At 31.9% G+C, this 27,584-nt stretch overlaps 1 protein-coding gene and 1 long non-coding RNA gene across 3 annotated transcripts; both read right to left on the bottom strand.

Annotated features, from left to right (window-relative positions):
* Positions 1-55: 55 nt before the first annotated feature.
* Positions 56-18,573, bottom strand: LOC117684936 (VWFA and cache domain-containing protein 1). Of its 2 annotated transcripts, XM_034459041.2 has the most exons (24): positions 18,450-18,573; positions 16,773-16,957; positions 16,112-16,174; positions 15,767-15,922; positions 15,205-15,413; positions 14,227-14,371; positions 13,787-13,994; positions 13,337-13,465; positions 10,619-10,698; positions 9,485-9,623; positions 8,894-9,170; positions 8,039-8,150; positions 7,736-7,910; positions 7,506-7,642; positions 6,716-6,891; positions 6,111-6,218; positions 5,890-6,006; positions 5,610-5,706; positions 5,385-5,480; positions 5,096-5,236; positions 4,703-4,806; positions 3,065-3,190; positions 2,787-2,902; positions 56-2,680 (listed from the first exon to the last, which is right to left on the bottom strand). In XM_034459041.2, the coding sequence occupies exons 2-24, from the start codon at positions 16,908-16,910 to the stop codon at positions 2,373-2,375; spliced, it is 3,357 nt and encodes a 1,118-aa protein (XP_034314932.2). In that variant the 5' UTR covers positions 16,911-16,957; positions 18,450-18,573; the 3' UTR covers positions 56-2,372. The 2 variants fall into 2 exon arrangements, with proteins under 2 accessions (XP_034314932.2, XP_065942389.1); XM_066086317.1 differs by lacking the exons at positions 15,205-15,413; positions 15,767-15,922; positions 16,112-16,174; positions 16,773-16,957; positions 18,450-18,573 and adding an exon at positions 14,665-15,154.
* Positions 18,574-23,148: 4,575 nt separating this feature from the next.
* On the bottom strand, positions 23,149-24,451 carry LOC136275914 (uncharacterized). The gene is made up of 2 exons (XR_010714426.1): positions 24,388-24,451; positions 23,149-23,896 (listed from the first exon to the last, which is right to left on the bottom strand). It is a non-coding gene; the product is annotated as an uncharacterized lncRNA (long non-coding RNA).
* Positions 24,452-27,584: the final 3,133 nt, after the last annotated feature.

Raw genomic sequence — 27,584 nt, 5'->3', positions numbered from 1 at the left:
GCAACTCCTGTACAAATGCTTGGCTTATTGAATTTATGAAAGACATTAAACGATAAAGAAATTATTGTTTATTGAACATAGGTTCATCAAAAATCATAAAAATCTCCATAAACTACACAAGACACTGTAGGTTTTGTACTCTTTTATATGTACAGCAAGCCTGTACATGCACACCGTAGCCTATGTAATGTGATCATCTCATAAGCAGCTTTACACAAGTTGATTGAACCTGTTAATCACTTAACATAACTTGTTCTTAATCCCCTTACATTCTACCAAAAATATTGAAATATTAATATTGGCTAAATATCTTATTCTATATTTATCTATAGCAAAAAGAATAAAAAAGGGAAAAGGAACCACTTTTTTATCAATGAAAAATACAAAAATGTGACCCAGGTGTCTATGGGGACCTTTACATTGCTCATGGATTTATATCCCAACATATTGGCATCCTCAAACTGTAATCATCGTACGGAATGGCTACATGTAAGCTCCGTTTACGTCCTTGTAATTTTTGAATCATGGTTTTTTGGTTTGTTTTTTAGAAAAAGCATCTTAAAATCTCAAATATTTATTATTAAAACGTTAAAGAAAAGCTAATTATATAAGCTAATATTTGCATATTTCCCATTTTGAATTTCCGTTTAAAAACTCGATGCAATAGTTTGTTTTTTAGCATTGAATTTAGGACACACTCTCCCTTACGGTAATGGGCTTTTTGTGAAATATTAAACGCACTAAAATGACGTCTGTTATTTTCATCAAATATAAAATCGACAAATATGAAATGTGGTGATGACGGACGGTGTTCTAAATCAAAACTCTATAGGACAACTACAAAAACAGGGACAAAGTAGACACAGATTCCTTAAATTAGAGGTAGGAGCAGGTGTCATGGGAGAGTGAGCATCCATTCTCTGCTGATCGGTCTTTCTCGCCTTGTGCTATTTGTCGTAATCGGATAGACGGAAAATCCGTAGAAGGTTTGGTAAATAATAATGGCCTTAAAATAAGTACGAACAACGTTTAGTCAGCATTCGGCCTAGCGGAAGATTGTATTAGCTGACAAGGTTGTTGTATCGACTATAGAACTTACAAAATGATGAATCCAATCGAGACTGTTTATAATATTGTTTAATTACATTGATAGTCAGTAGCTTGCCTCGTTTCAGATAATGATGATACAGAGAACATTCATTTGCGTATCAAATATACTGAGAGACAAAAACGTCATATGCAAGAAGTAAAGGCACATTGCAACACATGTAAGGACACTTGACAATAGAAAAATTATTGAATTCATCCGGTTTCTCATTATTGTTGTTGTTGTTTGGTTACCATTAAAATATTTTTGGTTGTACAAATTGTAAGAAAAGTAATAAGTTTTGATGTTAATGAAACATTTATTATTTCAAATTTTCTAAAAGTTCTGTGGAAGTTGTAAGTATCCATGCCTGATTTATATAGCTTTTTAAACACTATGTAGTACAGTACTCGTGAAGTTTAAATATTTGTTTTTCTTGTACTTATTAACTATTTTTTTTTAATGTCAATTACTATATTTTTTATTAAAAAATACAGATTGAACACCTACATCTGCCACCCAAAGTCACTAGGAAGAATAATCGGGTAAATAGCTAATGCCTTTGATGAGCAATGTACAATTTAACAATAATAATCACAACCAAAACAAACAGTACCGGGAAATTTACCCAGAAAAACCGTACTGGTGTCGGAAAATCCAACTTTCGAAATGAAAATAAACTTTTATAAATTGAATTAGAGTAGGTTAATGATAGAAAACATGAAATTTGTCCTTCGCCGCCATTCAATTGCTAAACAGTTTAAATGTCCTGTACAACCCTTGAAATTTGATATGGATGTTATGGGGAATGTGTATTATAATCTTTGAATAATCAATATCAAAGATATGTCATTAGCAAAAAATAGCATAATATTGTAGAGTAGTCTTTCCTATTTTTATATCCAGTTTGTGGTTTGGTATAGTTAATCAGATATTTCTCCTGATTGCTATGTTATGCTCTCTAAGGGATACACTGATTACAGATTTGATAAATATTTTTGTTCAATTATAATGTTAAATTTAAAACATCTACACTGATACATAAATTGATGTATGGAATCAATGTCAAGTACGCATTTCTTAAGAAAAGCCCGCTATCTATAAAACAGGTGACATAACATACAGTATATATGATACTTTTGCGGTTTTTCTAGTCTTGAGTTCTTCTGTATCTTCATGTACGGCTGCACACATCTGTATTAAATGACAATTTACAACATATGTGTACATATTAGATATAAAACGTGTGAGTAAGTCATGATTATGACTAATCTCCAGGTTGTTTTTAGCTGGCTTTTGTGTTGATACTTTCCTCTGAAGTTGCGCTTAGCTCTGCTAGATAGTAGTTGGGGGTAGTGTTGTAATCTTCACAATCTAGCGGGGGTTTGTTGGTCATATCAAAGTCATGAGCTGCATCAAGGTATGTATCGTCTGTGCTATTCTGTCTTATTTTCCGAAAAATAAAAACCGCAAATACGATGAAAATGATGACGGACGCCACCACAGCAACAGATACACCAATATATAACCACCCGTTCACCGGTTCAGAGACTGTTGGGTAACATTCGCTTCCACGACTCTTGACACTGCAATCTGCCAAAAATGTGATATACTATGCTCTAAAATATGACATTGTAAAAATACCATTGTATGCATTTCATGTAAGTATGTTTTTTATATACAAATGTTAGATTCATACCATCCTTGAGACACTGCTGGGAAGGACATATTTCCTTCAAGTCACAGAATCCGTCGCCCACATTACCATCCTTATCACTCGTACACCAGGAACAGCCTGATGTACGGAAACAATCGCTAAAACACATTCATTAAAAGGACGTTTAATGAAATCAACATTGTTTATAAGACAAAGAAATGACAGGAAGTAGATAAACTCAGAACAAACTAAGGTATATACTTAATCAAATTTAAGAAGACCCTCTTCCATACTACTAAATCTCAACGTCATATGTTTACCTCTCAGTTTTTCGACATGCGCAGTCGGTAGGAAAGCACGTAGGTAGGTTCTTAGTTTTGTCCTTTTCTGGTGTACTAACAGACCGTAGGGTTGGTAATTGAGGACTACATGGAACAAAACCTCTCCTTGAAACAAAAGCAACGGAAAACCAATAAGAAACAACACTATTGATAGCTGTAGAATTTTAAATTAATAGTAGCAACTATTTAATTTCAAACATTTCAAACATAAATCTCATGGAAAAGTGTATTTGTATAATTTGAAGATATATCGATTCTACATAATCGTTTATGATTTTTTTTATTTGAAACATTCTTTAAAGCATAATGTTTATTCAATTTTCCGCTTTTTTCATGCAGTGTACATCAAATGATTTTTTTTAATTTTCAATTGTATTTTTTTAATGAATTTTGTAAGATAAAGGGGGGTAACTCCAAAACCATTTTTATTTCGGACTTGAAGAATTTCAAAATTTGAAAAGAGGGTAATGTGGAAAATGTACCATAAACTTAAATAAAAGCGATACCTGAGTACCTGATCTGTGAAATGCGTATAAATTGAAATAGTTGATTTTTACAGTTATAGATAGGAATAGCTAATAATACATCAGTGGACTGCAATCATAGACAATCCCTGATGTTTACAGCATCAGATACACTAAATTATTGAGTCATGATTGTTTAATGCTTTATTTGGGGTTTTTTCAAACATCATCATTTCATTCTTCTATCTATATGTAGATACGTATGTAACAAGTATTCAAAGTTTCGTTATAAGGGTCAGTTTTGTTTGACCCTTAACTGAAAAGACGCGATAAGGTCATACATTAAGTGTGTTTGGCATACTTAAATGTCAAAATAAAACAAAAATGATATTAGGATTTACTGAGTGTTTCAGAATATGTGATACCAATACAAATCCGCATGAATTAAACGTTATTTGGCAAAAACCTGTTAATTGTTACTCAAGTTTATTATATCGTTATAAGTTATATTGTTTACGTTTTGAAAAAAAGACAATAACAAACCGCAAACCATCTCAAAAACCCATAAAACAATATACAAATTCAAAGCAGACCAACAAGGATCTCTAGAAAATAGAGATGGAATCAGGAGGAGTAAGAATTCCCTGACTTCAAAAATTGAGGGGGGGGGGGGTCTTACCTGTTGATTATGATGTCACAAAATTGGATAATTCATATATGTATTTCAATTGTACTGATTTTTATCAAACATGAATCTAATATAAAAAACAGACTCTCTCCTTTTTAAAACAGTATAATATTCCAAAACAGACTCAAGATATAATTGTACCAATTATAAACAAGAAATAACCCGAGAAATAATAACTAAAATTCCAAAAGTGAAAAGATTTGAAAAATAAGAGTTAGTACAGTGGCTGTTGTGAAGAGTTGTCGTTTTAAAAAAAACGTAATCTGAAACTACCTCTTTCAATCTATTGTGTTTTTATAAATAATGCTCCATTTGTCTAAATCTTTTGATTTTCATAATAAAATTTTACATCATATCCAACTATGAAAATTGATTATTTTGAAAAAAAATCGTTTCATATATTATTAGACTCATGTATGTGCATTTGTTAGTAACTTGATTAGTTCATTATCACAATGTTCTTACGTGCTCACGTATTCATTCTTGCATTCGTTGAAGGACAGGTCTTTGTAACAAAGGCAAGTACACTGTTCAACGCTACATTGTATTGAGTTCGGTGATGTAGAATGCTGTATAATAAATCAAAATGAACGTTTGTTAAGTTAGTTAACATCCCGTAAATTGTATATTTTCAATGATATAAAACACAAACTCAGTTATTATACATGTATATGTGTATTTATGACTTTTTTGTTATAATATTTTAATTTACATAAGTTTAAGATATGAGAGAGAGAGAGAGAGAGAGAGAGAGAGAGAGAGAAATTGCGGATCAGGTCATCAAATCTAGATGTATTGTAATTTTATTTTGAAGAGATGATAGTTCATAACACTAAAAACAACTTTGGTTTAATGCACCTCTGAGTTACAACATGATTCCTCGTCGAGCATACGTCTCTGTTTGAGTATAAGAAACAAGTTAGAGCCAGGCACCGGACGAAGTTGGTACCCTTCTTTTGAATCAACTATCCCGCTCAGGAGAGAATCTGGCAGCTTCACCTGTTACATTATATAACTTTTGTTTTACTTTTGTGTCTTATTTTAGCAGTTATTGTGTTTTTTCTTACATCTTTTTCATCTTTATGAATTTATGGTTTATGTATCTTTATCATCTGTCCATTAATGTCTTTTTATTGACATTTCTTACCCTGTATGTAAACTGTTCCTTTTTGTTCCCCGTGTCTCTACATGGTTGTCTGTACATTATTCCTTTCTCTATCAGCAAACGGGAAATCCTTCCCTCCTGTAAAAATAATATCGGTACATTTTGTAAGTGGTGATGGATTTTTATCGTCTATTTTTAATTTTAAAAAGCCAATGAAAATGATAATTTTTGTCGTAATAATCACCCTGTAATTTTCTGCGTACATACCTTATATGTTAAATGAATTTGTGAGTTTATTGAAGATGTGGTTTCTATGAAGAATGGGTGCATCACAAGGAATCCACTGTTGTCGATCAGAATACAACTAAATACAGGACATTACAACGTAACAGAGAGGTGTTAAAAAACTACAACATGCTGTTACATAATGAAAATCACAGCTGATGATATCCGTATTTTCCACATTGAATTAAATTCCAAAAAAAGGAACAAAAATAAAAAATGTAAGATTTTAGATACCATTGGAACTTAATAGTAAATGTCTCACCTGTAATTTGATCTGGCGGCACATATCGGGTATCTATCTTCCAGCATCTGATTGAAGTAAAATATTGAGAAGTCTGTTCCTATCACAGCTTCGAGTTTCCTATCTGGATTGGTCCCCCTGCAACAAATAGTTTTCAAAAACATCAACTGTTTGAAGATTTATTTTGTCAATAGCTATGATTCCTTAATTTTCTTATTTGATTACACTCTGGTTATATTTACCCTTGTAATATGGTCTTTGTAAGAGAGATAACCCTTCCTGATCCCCATGAATCTTCATATGGAGCCGACACGACATTAACTGTCTTCTGAGAAACGGTCCGATGATACCTTATAGTGAGATAACGTTAAATTTTATAGGACATATAATTATTTTAATTTACATCATAGAACTCAGAACTTTAGTACATTAGTTCTCGTAGTTAATGAAATTGAAAATAAACTGATTGTTTTTCAAAAGAAATCAAACTTGGAAAATTGATTTTCCAGTGCTCTCAGATATTACAAAATAAATCTTAACAACTCTTTAAATGAAAAAACACAGGTCAAATTAAATGATTATACATTATTCATAAAATATTTCTTTCAAAAATGCGCCCTTCCCCCCCCCCCAAAAAAAAAAATAATAAAGGCACCAAACATTTACCTCCCAAATAAAGAGTTCCCTGAATATATTGTTTCCCATTAGCATTTAGATTTTGAAATAAATATTTCTCAATACTTACAAAAAAAGGAAGAATTGGCTGGAATATTAGAACTATTCTTCAACATACAAAATGTTGTTAAATTTGTCGGCCTTCTTTTGACGTTTTGTCAAGAAAACTTACCATGGTCTGAGTTTGTAATCGTAGTCATCTGTCAGTCGCACTCCTGGGTACACTCTCGTCACACCATTTTCCGTCATGACGTAACGCCACACTAGATACGGAGCCTCTTCCCTTGACGTCGTCGTCCAGAACTTTTCAATAGGATAAGTTAACCGTATGGACTTTACTGCTGACACCTGTTAAATTGTATTCCTGCTTTTCACAAATATTTAATGATGATTGGAATCGAAGTTCAGAGATACTCAAACGTATTCCACATTTTTGCTTTAGTTTTTCAGAGAAGCACACGCTGTCTACTCTGTTAATAATTATATAGGTATACCAATTGGTAAAGAGTGTAAAAGCACAAGTTGTTTTGAAATATTACATTTCATTATTTGTTTGTGCAATGCAAATAATGTAAACAAATGCCATTGGCTCCGCGTATCAAAGAAAAATATATGAAAAGATACTCTGATAATGAATTGCTTCATTTTAATTTTTCTTTTGTCTTTCTTATTCTCGTGATTTTTTTATTCAACGAATTGCCTGGTGACTCAATGTGTCGTTCTGAATCATTTGGTAGTCTTGAGTTAAATTGATGTTGGTCGAATTACACACCAATTACATACAGCAACACATTATTCAAATTTAATTTTTATACAAAAAATGAAATACTGAACACCCTGATCAAAAATATAACAATAAAGTTTAATCAAACATAGAACTAAAAGTAAATAAAACATGTATTTAGGGACATTTCGCCGTCTGATAAATCATGTTATATCATGTATATTTTAGATTCTCTTACTTTTAGACCTGGGTTGGTGAAGATATCTCCAGACAAGTAGTCCTTATACTGCTTGACTCTGACTTCTGTTTCCTTGACTCCAGTGTATGAATACGCCTCAATGAAAGCGTCTGGGGAAAGCTTCACAGTAGATTTTTCTGAGGTGAATTGTAAAAAAAAATACAAGACAAATATTCAGATAAATAAAATAAGAACAGTGAAAAGGAGCTTTCTTGGATCGATGAACCAACCTTGAGTAGCATATCGATTGAAATGTCTGCAGAATGGAGCCGGCCACTGGTTCAAATCCCACCGATGGTAGAGAAAGTCTCCTTGGGAGGGTTGAGGTATCGACTCTATATTTCTTACTATGTTGTTTTGTTCCGTTACAATACAAAGAGAAAAATTGCTTCCTGGAGCTATAATCTGCCAAGATACAAGTAGTAGTATCAACTGTACTTTGTCTATACATCTAAACTTTCTTCTAGAGAGAGAGAGTAGGAAAAAACAGAGAGAGAAAGAGACAGAGAGAGAAATAGCAAAGAGGGTGTTACCGGAGTCCAATAAAAAACAGCATTTAGACTTTGTTGGGATTCGCCTTCAAAATATTTTTCTCCTCTAGCTTCTATTATTGTCGTTTGTAATGTCTTCTTACCCTCCAAGCCCCTGTTAAAAGTGCTATGTTGGTTATTTTGAGAGCAGAAGCAAACAACATACCTTATAATATAATAAAGAACTTATAATCTTTCAATATTTCAACATAAAACAAGCAATGTAGAAGAAACTAGTGATTTCGAACATAGAATTGGGCTTTGAGATGATAAAAGTTATATAAATGCAATGTCCTTCATATAATGATATCTCCTATGAAATCATGATCTAAAGAAGTACAATTACTTGTGTGACTGATTCTAAATATTACTTTGAAACAATAATAAAGTTCAATATCAAACATGATTTCTATGGAATATCAAAAGATTAAAATGATTCGAAAAATAAAAATTAAGAATTGTATTCAAAATTGGGATCAGTAAATATTGAAATAAAACATTTATTGAATTCATGTACCCTTTCTAATTTAATGTGAACATGGGGATCAATTTTATAACATGCACACACACACACACACACACACACACACACACATATATATATATATATATATATATATATATATATATATATATATATATATATATATATATATATCTATATATATCTATATATATAAGATATTAAAAACTATTTTTTTACTATTTAAACGCTATTATATACACCAATGCACCAATAATCAAAAAAAGTTAACGATGGACGAGATTGTTGGATCACATTGCAAGTGACTTGAAATCAAATGCCTTATAATTAAATCAAAATATCTACTCGTAGAACATGTTGCAAGGTATACTTTCTTTTTCATGGAGTCGATAACATCTGAAACATCACCAGAAGTCTCAAAATTGTAGATGTTGTTGATGTCCTGTTCCTTTGCTTCGACGTCGCGAGGATCAGGAAGAAGTGGATGAACCAGCGTCCGTTCCTCGCCATCCATAATAAATGCATAGGAAAATTCCTCTTGTTGGAGATATAAAATTTCCGCCACTAATTCACTGATCAAAATGTCTGCGCATACAACTCCAGAAAAAGCTCCGTTAAACGCAATAGGCAGACAACCCGTGATGATTGATTCTATGCAATGAAATATTAAAACCCACCAATTTTTTCTCAACACATCAACAATCAGAAGTAATGTATACAGAGAACAATTCGCCCCGCTTTTTTGTTGCCCTGGCCTTTCTGGTGTCAGCTGTATTTCATCAAATATCTCAAATCGTCTCTATTACCACAACTGTCCTTTTGCGAATTTAAGACAGTGCACACTCGTTTAGAAGTGTGGAATGACGAAAAGAAACACGGGGCGAAAATAACCCTGTGTACACTACTGGATATCAGAATGCAAGTATGTTCTGATCTTTTAGCCTCTATTTGTAATCATATCTTACCATTGGAGAAGAAGTCTTTGTAAAGTTGTGTGTAGGTGGGGGATAGTGATATTGGTACGCTAAAATAATCGTAGTAGGTACCCATGGCCTCACGAAGGGAGGTGCCCTTATTGTTCGGGAAGAATGTTGTTTTTCCGCTCTAAAATGACCAAACAGAATTGTTTTTTAACATCAGTTCTACCAACACGTTTTTTCACCTTCATTTCATGATGCATTTTGTATGCATTATGTACAGATTAACTGATTCAACTTACACTTTAAAATCTGCAATAATTTAGTTTTTTTCAATAAATTTTTTGTTGTTGGTTTAATGTGAACATGGGGATCAATTTTTCATACAATTGTATTATTACTTATTAGGTTAGTTACTGACTCACTACGGAAATATATTGGGTTGATCAATCTCATAGATGGCGATGCGAAGCCGAGCCGTCTATAAGATTGATCAACCCAATATATTTCCGTAGTGAGTCAGTAACTAACCTAATAAGTGTTTTGTTTTCCCGAGGACTATCAAGTGACATGTTTATTCAAAAATAGCGATGATCTACGTAAAGCCATGTACAAGATGCCTAACATCTCGATCAATTTAACCCATTTAAACTCTTCAAAATTTTCAATCTCACCTTTCAAATACTCTTTAAAAATCCTTGCTTCACCCATGTTTACTTACAATGTTTTGTTGCTATTCAATTTTAAATGTTTTCTCCCTTTCCTCTGCAGAGATTTGAGCAAATTTCGACGCTGCCATTTTGTTCTGCTCCAGACAAAACAATGTGACGTCAATTTTCTAAGGGCAACTACTCTAATTTTAAAGAATTTCAAAGGGAAACTACTCCAAATACTTTAAGAACTTACGGCATGCAGTTTATGTCGAAATGAGTAAGCGAAGCGTCGCCCAATGACGGCCATATTGCCTAATATTATTTCTCACAGAACAAATATAGAGATATATGAGGCAATCACGTGCTATGTTTAAACCAATGAAAATGTGACATTTCAGTCCAAGGGAAAACAAATTCATATTATTAGTGTGTAACATGACTTTGGTTTTATAATGAACACCCCATTTTTAGGTATCTAACTAATTGAGATTACAAAGAAAATAGAAAACTTTTTACACATGTTACTTACTTTTACATATCCATATGAGTTATTGTTCAGTGTCTGCTCTGCCATATTCCTTAATAGTTCTTTATCATCACTGTTAAGACCTTTACAAAGCATGAAATGATACACAAAAGAGAAACGTAATCATAGCGCACAATGCTATTCTTACATTATTCAATTACGCAAGAATTATTCAGTTTTCGAATGTTTTACATTTTGAAAATTAAGTTAAATAGCTAATGAGGCCAAGAGTTGTGTATTAAATAAAAAATCATAAGATTAATAATTATTTTTCTTATAATTTAATTTATATATTAAAGATATGTTTATAATCAAATTTAAAAAGCAAAGGTTGAACACTCTAATTTTTTATATCTGCAATAGTCATCCACACTAATTTACTTTAAGGTATACGTTTACTCAGAATGAAAAAAAAATTCCACTGATGATAATGAAAAACCATCTTTTGTGTGTTAAAGACCTATCATGGGAGTGCTATTTTTCACTTTCAAAAAAGTAGGTCAATGACCTACTTTTTGCGATAATGGCCATTGAATATTTTACGAAAATTTAAGAAAAGTCCCTCAAAATTTTACAGTATGATTGAAATTTTTTTAATTGTGAAAAAAATACAAATTGCTTAACTCTTTTAAAAATGAAATACCATTTATGAATGGCAGTGACACTAAACAGACACAAAGCATCAAGTTTTCATTCACAATTTTTATGAATATTCCAGTCCGAGTTTCCTCTATCAGTTTTTAAATTCCTACCATTTTTTGTTTTAATTTTACAAAAAACTGGATGATGATAATACTAAAACATTTATAGCATTAAAGTAGGTATATTGACCTTACTCAGCAAGCATAAAAGTTATATGAGGTCAATGATCAAAATTTTGAGATATGATCTCTTTTATCGTTTTTAAGCATTTTTCAATATTTTTGTAGTGTGTGCCATTTGAATATCTAAACGAAAAAGTGAGATAAAACCAACAGAAAATATGCAAAATTATATGGACTAACAAATAAAATCTTAACTTTGAATATTACAGTATCATCAAAAATATTTCAGTGAAAAACACAAATCTGAAAATTTTAGTCCAAATTTCCTCTGTTTTGCTAAAAGTCCAACTTTGTTTGAGCCTAATTCCATAATATAGTATAAATATTGAATGATTTGTCAATAATAATTCATTTCATGAATACTTTTAGTGTTTAAAACAAATTTAACTCATGTCATTGAACTTTAAAACAATCTGAATTTGAGAACTCCAACCTTGAGTAAACAACGTCCTTAAACTGTTAATTTTTGCTTTTGAATTAATTGTGGTAAAATAATTGCCATAAAAAACTAGTTTTCATGATTATTGACTTAATGTATCAAATATCGAAATAAAAATTTATTTTTTCGTTTTCACTTAGGTCTAATTCTTTTTAAAAAGAAAAGAAAAAGAATTAACAAAAAAATTTACCAATCACAACTACTTTTCTTTACGACATTTAAAATGCGCTATGTCAGCGCAGTTTGAATCAGTTTTTTCTTTTTAATCAATTGTTCCCTTGATTTTTTGTTGTTTATTGCCAGTTTTTCCCTAAATACTTGTGTCTACCGTAATACACCTGTCTGTAGATATCTATTTTATACACGGTACACCATAAAACACCTACCTGTTCCTATAAATTGTCCGTAATACACCTGTCTGTAGATATCTATTTTATACACGGTACACCGTAATACGCCTACCTGTTTCTATAGATTTCTACCGTAATACACCTGTCTGTTACTATTTTATAGACAGAACACCGTAGTACATTAACCTGTTCCTATAGATTGTCTACCGTAATACACCTGCTTGTACCTACATTGTATTTTATCGACGGTACACCTTGATACATCTACCTGTTTCTATAGATTGTCTACCATAATACATCTGTATGTACCTTTTTTATTGACGGTACACCGTTATACATTAACCTGTTCCTATCCGATATATTGTTTACAGTGATAAACTTGTCTGTACTTATTTTATAGACAGAACACCGTAATACACCTACCTTTTCCTATAGATTAAATACCGTAACACACGTACCTGTTCCTGGAGATTGTCTACCGTAATACACCTGTCTGTTCCTATAGATTGTCTGTTCCTATAGATTGTCTACCGTAATACACCTGTCTGTTCCTATAGTTTGTCTACCGTAATACACCTGTCTGTTCCTATAGATTGTCTACCATAATACAACTGTCTGTTTCAATAGATTGTATACCATAGTACACCTGTCTTTTCCTATAGATTGTCTACCGTAAAACACTTGTCTGTTCCTATAGATTGTCTACCATGATACACCTGTCTGTTCCTAAAGATTGTCTACCATAATACACCTGTCTGTACCTATTTTACTGACGGTACACCGTTATACATTAACATGTTCCTATCCGATATATTGTCTACAATGATACACCTGTCTGTACCAATTTTATAGACAGTACACCGTAATACACCAACTTGTTCCTATAAATTGTCTACCGTAATAAACCTAAATGTTCCAATAGATTATCTACCGTAAGACACCTGATTGTACCTATTTTAAAGACCGTGCACCGTAATACACTTGTCAGTACCTAAATGATAGACGGTACACCATACTATACCTACATGTTCCCATAGGAAGTCTACCGTAATACACCTGATTGAACCTATTGTACTATTTTATAGACGCTACACCGTAATACACCTACCTGTTCCTATGCCAAACGTGTTGATCACAACTCTGTTTTGAAGAGCCTCGTTTTCCTCTCGAATAACTTCCAAAGGATTGCCTTTTTCATTTTGATGTTCTCCTGCACTAACAAACAAAAGGATGTTGTCTGCAAAAGAAAATGTTATTGGTGTCAAAAGCAGTTACATACCAATATACATCATGATAAATTGATCAGATTTCTTATTTCAAAAATGCACTCATAATCGTCAATTTTGTTTACATTGTACGTGTTGTAGAAATAAAATCATGTCATTCAAAGCAGAATTATTGGTGTAGGTTAATTTTTTCCAATTTGAACAACAGTGTGTGTAATTTTCGCAAATACTTTATTTATCAGTATCGTTACGTTCCTTTATTTAAGTTGTTAAGTGTATAATCGTCACCCCATTCTTAACTTATATTTTTAAACGTCTTTTAAAGCACAAACCTCGGTTATTCTTTTCTGCACTCATATTTGCCTTGAAAAACATAAATGCTTTACGGAGGGCAGCGGTAAAATCTGTTCCACCCTCCCCTACTTGGGAGGTCAGAAAATCTCGGAAACTTTTTGTGGTGGCACTGGTCACTGGAACAAGTTGATTCTCGTAGCATTCTTTCAAGGTTTTTACATCGTCATTGAAAACAATTAATCCAAACTGCCAAACAGTAATGCATACAGTAATGATATACACCTGGCAATTTACAACAGTAACAATGATCTTATTTCATCTATTACTTTTTATTTTCATTTCAATTCACTTTATATAAGTTGAACAAATTGTTCTTAAACATACTGAAATGTCCAGCGGTATTAGTAATGAAACATCGATATATTATCTAAAGTCTTTGATTCGTATTAAAAGAGTGATTAACACAAAATACACTTACCCTATCTTCTATCCCCAAAGTTTCCATTACTGTTATCACAGCATGCTTGGCTTCAAACAGTTTATCGCCCCTCATGGCGGATGACGTTTCTAATACTACAACTACGTCCCTGGGGATAGTTGTGGTGGTGGACACATAGAAGGGTCTAAAAAATAAACATATGCTTATAATACCACACACACTATTTCATACATGTATCTTATGTTTTTAAATGACAGTCTACAAGACAGAGAAAAAAATGTGATTTTGCTATCACTACTTGTAACATTTTTTCTTTTGATTAGATTTTTAAATGATAGTCAATTGAAAAGAGAGAGACATAAGAAAGCCTATTCATTTTCATTTGAAGGTTATTAATGAAAAATGACAATAACAAACTGCTAACCATCTCAAAAATCAATAAAACGAAAAACAAATTCAAAGCAGAGCAACACAGACCTCTAAAAAGAAAGAGGTAGGATCAAGTGCCTAGGAGGTGTAAGCATCCTCTGCTGACTGGTAACACCCGCCGTGGGACGCCGTCAAATTGACCAAAGATCATTGTTCAATAAAGATTCATTAAATAATCCTATCCTTTCGAGTAATTAGTACAAACAACTTAAACAAACACTTTAAACACAATGTTTTTAAATCAAACTAAATAAAAGAGTCAACTTGAATTGAAATCAAACACCATATGAATAATAAAAATTGCATCAAGTTAGGTTACTCTCTTCAGCAAAACATTCTTTAAATTGAGGGAATGATTGAGTTCAGTAAAGATAGCTATCAACCACGATATGGGCAAAGCTAGAGCTCTCATAGATTGCTCTGTTTTAATTTCATTGTTAAATTTCAATTGTCCTCCTGAAATCAATAGTGAATTAAACTTGTTGTTACAATTCAAACAAATACTTCAATACCATTCGTTACAGCAAATTAAAACATTATTTAGTTGATTTCACTGTCTAAACGCTGGGACAACAATATTTTACATACCTGAATCGAGGATCGTATGTATCGCAGTCTGTCAGCTTGGTAGCTGGGTAATTAATGTATAGACCAGAATTCAATCCAATATACTGGAACTGTAGGTGTTTTACATCAAGATTTGATTTCATGACTGCCAATACTTTAGAAGATGGGAATTTCAGATTCTCTGGGATTACATAGGATGGTTTGCTGTAGCAAATTTCTTCTTCGGACACCTTCAATTTAAAAAAAAGTATTTAAAAGTAATAAGTGCAGCTGTATTATCATACAAATACCTAGATGCAAACCAAGAAATAAATCTCATTTATAATTTTAGATTTTATGCTTTGGACAAGTAAGGGTAAATATATTAACCTGTGCCATTTATACAATGAAATGATAACTGAAAAATTTGGAATGATGATCAGTCTTCCTTAATTAAATCATAATCATTAAGTTGAATTAATAGCATAGCTTTATCCTGTTTGCCATATTTCAGAAAGCGTAGGTTGATAAAAATGTTAAAAATAAAGCAAATCACAATCAAACACAGCTTGTAGTTTTATGCTGAGTTAGAGAAAGTTCTTACTTGAGTTCTGAAGCGGATGTTTTCTTGGTAATTTCTGTCCACACAACAGTCCTGAGGAGCCTCAATAGACGACAGCTGGTCCTCCTCTACAGCTTCCTTCAGCTTCTTTAACGCATTGTCCACTTTAATCATTCGCCCCCCGATTTTACCTGCAATCTTTAACACCATTTCAACATTCAACATTATATAAAAACAGAAATCGAATAGTTTCGAATAATTGTATTTAAAATGTATTTTCGAGCTTATAACAAAGAATTAGTCCTATTGTTTTTTTGCAACAGAAAATTCATGCGCTGGTTCATGTTAAAACAAATGTGGGGGTTTTTGTAATAAAGTTGACCTGACCTCTCGAACTTGCTTTTCCCCATCAAGTCTCGTTTCCTGGTATCGCATCTTGTTGTACTCGTTCTGGTGATAGACAGAGAAAAAATGTTTACAGATACAATCATATGTAGAGGAAGGCATAATCACCTCTAATTTATCGTAAATTATTTTCATTTTATCAATTTAAATATCAAATATTTCGATTAAACAACCAAAAATTAAAAAATGCTTAACAAGTTCATAGTAACGTTACAAATATATTTGACCATTATCAACGTTGAACATAGAAGCTACACAATAATGAATTATTTTTGGACGTCAATAATCGTCGATTATGTTTATTTTTTATTATAATGCAAACAATAGCTTTGATCAATTTTGAAACCTACTTGTCAAACTGGTATTTAAAAGTAAAAAATGATGATTTATATTTTGGGGCAACCAGAATACATTGTATATGTTTTATTAAAATATATTATAAATTTAAACTCATTTAAAATACGCATAATAAAACGAGCTTTAGAAAATAAGGTTGAAGGTGTTTTTAAATGAAAGAAATGAACCTAACCATTTCATTGTTATATTTCTTAGCACCGTTAAATTTTATTTTCGGAACAAAATTTCAAAACATGAGGCAATAATTAATGAGTTGGTTACGTTAGTGTTTTATCAGTAACTGAACCTGCAGAAATGACCATCCAACTGAATCTGCCACTTTATTCAACTCATTGGCCAGAATGTCCCCGCTGATCTCCTGTGCATTCTGTTGAACCACATGTTTCACCACAAGCAGACAAACCAATAGGTAACGGACTCTCATGTTTTACTTCTTCATTCATCAGAACTCACAGTCCGACAAAGTTTGAGCTGACAAAATTATAATAACAGAAAAGGAAGAGAATATGGCTGGCGCAATGCACATTATCAATATTAAAATTGATGTAGATTTCTGATTGTATGATTACAAAAAATGGATTAAAAGATATTTCACTCATATGAGTAATCCGAGTAATATTCATCTCCGTGCTACTCATATTTCAATATAGTTTTAAACACATTTTGTACTTTAACTCAACGATGCGAATATCTTTGCTACTATATTAAAATAAAAGACTCGAATTTTTGGGCTTTGATACCGAGAATCGGAAGAGTACTGTCATTTGTTTTATATATTTTAAACATTATTGGCACTTGAAGATTACCAATTTGTTTTTATTTTTTCTCAATCAAGCTTCGCTAATTAATAATCAACGAAAATTCCTTTAAAAAATCCGGAAATCATATGGATTTTTCGGAATTTACAATCTTGCGCATGAACATTACATTCACGCTAAATCACCATGATCACGGGAGGCTCTTTAGTTTTTGTTTCCACAGTATCACATTTGCATGGATAAACTCAGAAACGATATTACAAATACGTGTAAATTTTCATTGAAAATTTGTCATATATTCTGTTCATCAAATGAAATACGGGATATGACTCTAACTCATTTAATGCATTTAATATGAAAAATCACGATAGTTTCGAATGTCAACTCGAAGCGAGTGAAAAAAAAAACTTTGCTGGAGAAAGTGTTGAATTCTTCCTTAATATGAATTAAATTTTCAGATGAAAGGTATTTACAGGCTCAAGATAGTTTAGTATGAATAATTTGACTGTTATTTTCAATGCAGCTTCAATAATTTTCTCCAAAATCGTTTCAGAGCGATTCTGCAATTTTTTGCTACATTACGGGTATATGGGAGGCATTTTAACCGTGGTATAGGCCTGTCCCGAGACACATTTAGATTATTCTAACTAAGCAGAGTGTGGTGAAATTAATAGCATTATTGTAGGCTTAAAGCTTCATTATGTAAATGTCAACAATACGGTGTGTCGATGTATCTATTTCGTAAAGGTCCGACATCATATATATACATTGTCAACCCGTGCACGCACGGGTCATAATCTAGTGAATTTAAAAAAAATAATGAGCTAAAACTTAAAACATTTAGTGAAAAATAATTATAACAATACAACTGCATTGTTTTGCTTGAGTCAAATAAAATGCATTTTGAAAGAATAACATGTCCGAACTACAACAGTGAGCCAATATACTCTATCGACAAATGTACCTTATCTTAAATAAATGTACTGGAACAGTGTATTATCAAAACATCTTCTGATTTTAAATTTCCACCTGACTTACTCAGTAAATGTCTATGTTTTAAGCGAAAAGCTATTTATTCAGACCAAAATAGAATTTTTCTTTACGAGTAAAATGCTCTTGATGAAAAATAATGCTCATAAACTGTAAATAGGCAAAAGTATGAATTTATCTGCAGGAACATTTTATGATACAACAATTGAACCTACCGACGTGGATACATAGAAACAGTCCCTGCAGCTGTCAGCGGATATCCACCCCACAGCCCTTGCTGACACCTAAGGTAACAACTCTTTGTAAAGATTTACTTTATAGATATACCCTTCGTGTTGTTATTTAGAACCAGTTCAACCATGAAACCATTAAACATAAGTGAAAAAATTTACTGCGTTTTAAAAATGAAAACGATTTCAAAACGGATATCAGGGTTTGTTTGTTTTTTTCTCTATAAAACAAGTGACTTGCTTTCTTCATTGAAACTGCAATTGCTGCACTTACTTAAAAACTTACAGATGCCAAATAGACTAAATTATTTTTCAATACATAATGACAATATGAAAACAAATTTTGCTGTGACAAAACTAACATTCATAAAGAATTGCTATAAACTGGGGGGTTTTCAGCTTTAATGTTATGAGGTCTAATGTAATACAATTCTTAGAGGTTGCGAATATTATAAAAAAAAGACTTATAGAGATAATCTACTGGGAATAGTGTTTTTTTCTGCAAGTGATGACTAAAGAAGTTGTTTAAAATTATTATTCTTAATTTTGTCATACCATAATCATTTGATACCGGTGGTAGGTTTTGTAATTGGGATTCACAAAACAAAACACATAGTCAATATTAGTTTATCCATGTTTCTCTATGATATTACTTAAATATAAAACAAATTCAGCAGTTTTAAGAATATCTTAACAACGATTTTTTTATATCTAATATCACTATGTATGTAGAGCAAGGTAGCTTCAAAACCATATCTATTTATAATGTGTGTATTGTTCACCTAATATTTAACGATCGATTGTGCAGGCATGCATTCAATGCTGTTTTGTAAAAATTGACGGGAAATACCCACGTTTCCCCAAGAACACACATGAGGTAAAAGATTAGGTGAAATATTGCATTTGAATTTATTACCTAATTATGATATTAAAGGGACACTTAAACTTAATGTAATTTGTTTTCTTCTAGAATTATTGGGGGTTTGAAATGAATAATACTACAAAAAGTCCCTTCTTACATCTTAATAGTCTAAAGATTTGCACACTATGATTTATTGGCGCTTTCTAATTGCTTAGCTGTGCTCATTGGATTTGCTTTAAACCTAAACCATTCAAAATAAAGGCCAATAGCTCAGAACAGTCAAAGATAAACATATACAGATATTGTTGAATGGAAGAAAACCACTCATAATCGGTACTTATTGCCTGATTCCCGATTGAGAAATCTAACGCCGTATCTTTGTTTTAGCTAGTTTTGATGTTTATAAAACTTTTTGTTAATGCACTAAACACTGCCAAACAGCCTTCTAAGGTGGTGTCCTACTTCTATTTCTCGTTTCCCTTCTATACTGTAGTGATAGCATTCATGCGTTCAATTAAGATACATATCGTGTATCACTTCAGTGTTATGTTTTGGTATGACTAAAATCACAATTACATCATAAAATGACAAACGTGCCGCACCTGGTGATAGACCAACACTGTATATACAACGCTTAAGCAACTTTTTTTATATTTTGATCTTTACTCTCTTGACAGTAGTGTGCAATAATATATTAAAATATGATATAAAAACTCTTAAGCAAAAAATTCATTTAGTATATTAAAAAAATATCAGAAGAGGCCAACGGAACACATGTTTTCATAACTTGTAATTAACTTACGTAGCTCATGAGACGCATTTGCAATTCCAGTAGATTTATTTTTAACAGCCTAAGTACCCTGGTTATTTTCTAGAAATGATAATTGTTCAAATATTTCTCCGAACTCCAGTGGCATCTGTAACCAATATTGCCCTCAATCCTGCAAAGACTTTATTAACTATTTAATACTTTCAGCGTTTGTCGTTTTACATTACTGAGTATTCGAAAATGTAGAGTTGAAGATCAGCTACAGCTATAATATATATTTTGTATTTTATGCAATATATATTATTGTAAATTCTTCAATACATGAACCTATCTTCAGTTTCTCTGTGTTAAATATCATATTTATTAAATACTTCACACAGATGTATACTAAAAAAAGGGAATGCACTATAGTCAACTTTTCTTACTTATGTAGCAATATACCTTCATCACCTGAATATGATGTTTTTGTCTCTCAGTTAATTCGATACGCAAGGGCATGCTTCTTTGTATGAACAGACCTCTAAAAGATAGAGGTGGTACCAGGTGCCTAGATGTAGTAAGCTGCCAGCCGGTCGCATCCGCCGTCTGCTCATTGTCAAGATCATGTAAAAACGGAAGAAACTGTAGTAAGTCCGTTGTTTAAATAATGGTCTAACAAGTATGTAAAATGTCAGTCAGCATGCTTATGAAACTTTGTACTTGCTGCGTAAAGATGATTTTGATCGAGGTTCTTGATATTCTTGTTCTAACAACTTGTTTGTAAGTAGCATACCTCGTTTACTAAATTGTTCGTAGGTAGAGCATTCTCTTGTATCAGCTGAGAGACATAAACCAATTAAGCAGGTGATGATGGTTAATTGCTACATAAGAAAGGGAAGTTGAAAACTTAAAATCTTTTTTTAATAAAACTTCAAACCATCACGTATATTATATAGCTCTGTTGTTCAGTTTCCATTAACGTCTTTTTCAAGTAAAATATTCAAATATGAAGCAATATGTTTCGAAATCTGTTGTATCTCTTATTTCAAGCTCACTGCAATATATTGAGTTACATAAGAGTGAATGTAATAGTTGTTTTAACCGATTAAAACAATTTCTGAAGTCAAAAGTTGGGAGTGTTATCAAAGGTATTGCTACCATCTCAAAATGGACGTCACTTTATTTTCAAAAGTATTATCTCCCCATTCGTTGGGCTTGTTGGTAAAAATCAAAGTATATATATGCTAAGAGATCAAATTAATTTTCTAGTTGCAGTAGTTCTATATGCGACGGTAATATACGATATCCGTAGGTAAGCTTACACTGTGCAGGTAAATAAGTGTGACATTTAATATTTGAGTGCACTTTTAGCGCAGATGACAATTCGCACAAATATAAAACCTAAAAATTAATTTATAGCTTTATGACTCGGGTTCTCGGGTTTGCAAAATATAATCGACGTAAATGTTCAAGATTTACGGAATGTTAATAGATAGTTAATCAAAGCAGATAATCAAAGCACTTTTCTGAAGAAATACATGTACCGTAGTAAGTGGTCAATAAACCTTGAGGCTAATTTGACATGTATTTTAAAAGGTAAATGCTTGCGTAGACTTATTTTCTTTATTATTATTTTTTGCTTCAAAAGCTTATAAAACAAACGTTTCTAGCAGGAAGTAAAATTTCTGTGTGGTTTCATAAAGATCTTGTTTACTTATAAAACTATTTTTATCATGTTTCATAAAGTTTCAATACGTAATATTAGGTAAGAAGGGGTTTTGACTGTAATTTTAACAGAAAATCTCAAAAGGTCCAAGAAACTCCGGGGGGGGGGGGGGGGGGGGTTAAAGCCAAACACAAAAAAAACTAATGTTTCATCACACCGGATTTTCTTCATTTGTGGCATTGATAGCAAATACAAATTCAAAAGGATATTATAACCAAGGTCTAAACTTAATTTAACCAATTATATAATTTGTACATGTATATTATATTACAACGCTAGCGTGTTTGATTGGTATACGTTTTTAGAGTGAGTGATTATGCATGAGAGTTTAAAATGTATAACGTGGACAATGACAAGATTTGACAGTAGGGTCACATGAATATATCTGCATGCACCCTTATCCACCAAAATCTTATACCTGACTGGTACTCCCCGCCTGTTTTTTTAACAGAATAGTTACATGTTAAAATATTTCTCCGAAGTCAAGAAGCAGCCGGAAATTAATAGTATCCTACTCTTGCATATAACCTTTCGATGATACCATATCATAAGTAGGTCTGGCTTAACTAAATGTGTTAGCTAATGAACAACGAGATGTTTTCAAGAGTCAAACACTTTCGACATTTGTCGTATAACGGTAAAAAGTATGTTTAAATGTTGAGTTCTTCAATCAGCTACAGGTAAAATATTTAAAATGTTACATGAAAGTCACATACATTGTCAGAAAATGTAATTAGGTAGTGGGAAATCATCGGAATGCATTGTAAACAATGTTGAAAAAAGACGTATTTAGAATAGTTATCCAAAATTTAGCTTGTTGCCAGTTTAGAAATTATCATCATAACATATCTTGATTTTTAAATCGTGTGTTATAAGCAGAAATCCACTTCTTTTTTCAGCGTGTAGAAAGAAATTTCATTTCAATTGTATCCTCTTTGTTCCTCTTTTCTACTATATAAACCAGTATTTATCAAACAGAAAACACAGGATTAATCTCTGCCATATAGTCAACTGAATGGTAACTGAATGGTCTGGAAAGGTGACTGAATGGCAGAGCTATGAAATTCAGTCAGATTTTAGTACCCCTTCAGTCACCTGTCAGTTGACTGAATGGTACAGCTTCATTCTGTAAAAAAAAAATGAAAACTGTCATGCAATTACGTACTTTTATATTGAAAAATTAACTATAAACTAAAGAATGTAAACAAAAACACATTAATGGAAGTTAAATATTGATTTCTACATAAATATATCTATCATTACAGGAAACTGTTATAAAAGTAGAGCATGCAATGTTGATGTTTGCATATACCTGTGTAAAAGGTAGGAAAAACACAAAAAATCAAGACACATGATTGTCATTTAATTAAAAATCCACATTTCCGAAGAAACATCGCAGTATGTTGTCTTCAATACACAGAGGCAACATTTTTATTTTAAATCATTTTAAACGATAAACATTAAGGGACCTGAGTATTATTTTTCCATCCAAAAGCGTATAACATACTTTTGTAGCAGGGTGAAAAAATTTCTCTAATTGGTTTCATGAAGTTCTCGTCTGCATGTACAACCATCTTAATCACGTTTTATCAATTTTCAATACGTAATATCAACTTTGATGGGGGTGGGGTTGCCCCTTATTTGAAGATCACCCCAAAAAGTCTAGTAACCAAGATATTCTTATGAAGTTGAAGCCAAACATAATTGAAATAAAATGCTATTGCACAACGGATTCCTTTGGTTTGTGGCATTGAAAGCAAACTGAATATTTTAAAGAATTTAAAACCCAAGTCTTTCTAAATACTAGCTTGTGTTAGTGTTAATACTCTCTTCTGAATGAGCACTCAAATCTGCAACATAGTAATTTGGCATGGTGTTGTAGTCCTCCTTGTCTTTATATATTTGGTTGTCGAAAGTTGGGTCAAGGTATGTGTCATCTGTTCCTCTATTTCGTTGTTTTCGTATGATGAGAACTACGACGATGATCAGAACTATGACAAAAAGCCCTGCACCTACAGATACCCCAATATAAAACCCTGGTTCGGGTGGGGGTGGAGGGCTATTGCACTCAGATCCACAACATTTTCCACTGCACTCTGCAAATATTATATCACAAGACTACTGAAATAGTACGAAGAAGATGACCATTTGTCACATGTTTGATCTAGAAATACAACAACAATCTAGAACTTTACTTATTACTTTTAGCATTTAATTCATATAACTTCAAATACACGGTTACATGTACTGTCAAGTTTGTAAATATATGAATTAAGTCAAAAAAGTATTTTAAACGCGTAAAGCCTACTTTTGAATATCTTAGTATTTAACGGTTAAATGTAGCAGAAATATTTTTTCTTGGAAAATAAAATTGTTTAGTGTGAAACTGGTAGGTATCTTTAAAATGTCCTCAAATATCAAATATTTCTTACCACCTTACTTTCCAGGTCTAAAGATTTTTCAATTTTTTTTTTCAAATTGAAATAACATTCAGGCTCTTTGTTTTGAAAATTATTTATTCTACTAACTACCTTATTAACATTTACATAAGTTTCTATCTGTATACATAATAGGAAAGGGGTTATACCATCCTTTAGACACTGTTGGTAGGGACACAACTCCTTCAGGTCACAGAATCCGTCGACCAGATTTTGATCGAGGTTCTTGATATTCTTGTTCTAACAACTTGTTTGTAAGTAACATACCTCGTTTACTAAATTGTTCGTAGGTAGATCATTCTCTTGTATGAGCTGCAAGATATAAACCCATTAAGCAGGTGATGATGGTTTATTGCTACATAAGAAAGGGAAGTTGAAAACTTAAAATATTTAAAAAAAAACAACTTCAAACCATCACGTATATCATATAGCTCTGTTGTTCGGTTTCCATTAACGTCTTTTTCAAGTAAAATATTCAAATATGAAGCAATATGTTTCGAAGTTTGTTGTATCTTTTATTTCAAGCTCACTGCAATATATTGAGTTACATAAGAGTGAATGTAATAGTTGTTTTAACCGATTAAAACAATTTCTGAAGTCAAAAGTTGGGAGTGTTATCAAAGGTATTGCTACCATCTCAAAATGGACGTCACTTTATTTTCAAAAGTATTATCTCCCCATTCGTTGGGCTTGTTGGTAAAAATCAAAATATCTATGTGCTAAGAGACCAAATTGATTTTCTAGTTGCAGTAGTTCTATATGCGACGGTAATATACAATAGCCGTAGGTAAGCTTACACTGTGCAGGTAAATAAGTGTGACATTTAATATTTGAGTGCACTTTTAGCGCAGATGACAATTCGCACAAATATAAAACCTAAAAATTAATCTATAGCTTTATGACTCGGGTTCTCGGGTTCGCAAAATATAATCGACGTAAATGTTCAAGATTTACGGAATGTTCATAGATAGTTAATCAAAGCAAATAATCAATATGTAATATTGTCCTCAAAATCAAAGCACTTTTCTGAAGAAATACATGTACCGTAGTAATTAAATGCTTGCGTAGACTTATTTTTTTTTATTATTGTTTTTTTGTTTGCTTCAGAAGCTTATATAACAGACGTTTTAAGCAGGTAGGAAAATTTCTGTGTAGTTTCATAAAGATCTTCTTTATTTATAAAACTATTTTCATCATGATTTATAAAGTTCCAATACGTAATATTAAGAAAGAAGGGGTTTTGACTGTAATTTTAACAGAAAATCTCAAAATGTCCAAGAAACTACGGGGAGGTTAAAGTCAAACACAAAAAACAATTGTTTGATCACACCGGATTTTCTTCATTTGTGGCATTGATAGCAAATACAAATTCAAAAGGATCTTATAACCAAGGTCTAAACTTAATTTAACAAGTTATATAATTTGTATATTATATAACAACGCTAGTGTGTTTGATTGATGGTGGGGTGGGGGTGGAGGGCTATTGAACTCAGATCCACAACATTTTCCACTGCACTCTGCAAATATTAAAAAAAAAGACGTTTTAAATATATCATTTTACTACTGAAATAGTACGAAGGAGATGACCATTTGTCACATGTTTGATCTAGAAATACAACAACAATATAGAACTTTACTTATCATTTTTAGCGTTTAATTCATATAAGTTCAAATACACGGTTACATGTACTGTCAATTTTGTATATGAATTAAGTCAAAAATAAGTATTTTAAACGCGTTAAGTCTACATTTGAATATCTTAGTATTTTACGGTTAAATGTAGCAGAAATTTTTTTTTTGGAAATTAAAATTTTAGTTTGTTAAACTGGTAGGTATTTAAAAACTGTCCTCAAATATCGGATATTTCTTACCACCTTACTTTCCAGGTCTAAAGATTTTTCAAATTATTTTTTTTTCAAATTGAAATAACATTCAGGTTCTTTGTTTTAAAAATTATTTATTCTACTAACTATCTTATTAACATTTACGTAATTTTATATCTGTATACATAATAGGAAAAGGGTTATACCATCCTTTAGACACTGTTGGTAGGGACATAACTCCTGAAGGTAGGAACATTTCTGTGTAGTTTCATAAAGATCTTCTTCACTTATAAAACTATTTTCATCATGATTAATAAAGTTCTCATACGTAATATTAAGTAAGATGGGGTTTTGACTGTAATTTTAACAGAAAATCTTTAAAAGTCCAAGAAACTACGGGGAGGTTAAAGCCAAACACAAAAAACAATTGTTTCATCACACCGGATTTTCTTCATTTGTTGCATTGATAGCAAATACAAATTCAAAAGGATCTTATAACCAAGGTCTCAACTTAATTTAACAAGTTATATAATTTGTATATTATATAACAACGCTAGTGTGTTTGATTGGTATACGTTTTTAGAGTGAGTGATTATGTATGAGAGTTTAAAAAATAAAACGTGGACAATGACACGATTTGACAGTAGGGTCATATGAATAAAGCTGCATGCACCCTTCTCCACCAAAATCTTATACCAGACTGGTACTCCCCGCCTAGCCCTTGAACGGGTCTGAAAGATAAACTGTATAGCAATATACTTCAGCATTAAGATTGTTTGTCCCAGTAAGAATTAATGTAATAAATTAAAGTTCATTCGAAAACGTTATATTACTGTTTCATTTAATTGTCTAATGTGTATGTTTGTCTGTGTCTAATTCTTATCATTCGTGTCTATTCTGTTATATTCGTATCAATACAAAATGTCAGGTTTATTCTGTATTAATGTATTAATAAATATTTAAGAACGACCCAAGCGTGGCTTTTTTCGACCAATGGCTACATAATTTTAGCTTGGATTAGTGTTGAAACGCTCTTTGGAATGAGCATTCAACTCCGCAACATTGTCATTGCATTTTGTATTTAACGAGTGCTTTAGAAGGCTTGCGCTCAATACGTAATAATAATTATAATATTGGCGGGAAATAATCATGTTCCCTATTAATCATACAGTTGGTAAAAAAGTAGGTTATATTTGACTTCATCATTTGAAAATGACGTTTACTTTATGTATTTCATTATCACAAGATTTTAAAAGTTCTATTTAAATAACGGGGTTATATATATATATATTTTTTTTGGGGGGGGGATAGTTAACAACATAAAGTCCCTTCTTATATCTTAATAATCAGAAGACCTGTAAAATCTGATTTAGTGTCAGTAATTGGCGCTGCATAAATGCTTAGCTGTGCACAGTGTGTTTGCTACCAAACAAAATAAGCGCCAGTAGATCTGAGTTGTTGAAGAAAAACATAAACTGTTTAAAATAAATCGTGGACTACCACTGATATTCGGCACAGACTGC

Source organism: Magallana gigas, chromosome 5, assembly GCF_963853765.1.
Source record: "Magallana gigas chromosome 5, xbMagGiga1.1, whole genome shotgun sequence".
In the NCBI taxonomy this organism is placed as follows: Eukaryota; Metazoa; Mollusca; class Bivalvia; order Ostreida; family Ostreidae; genus Magallana; species Magallana gigas.
Note: the sequence above shows the minus strand (reverse complement) of the source record. Positions and strands in the feature narration are given on the sequence as shown.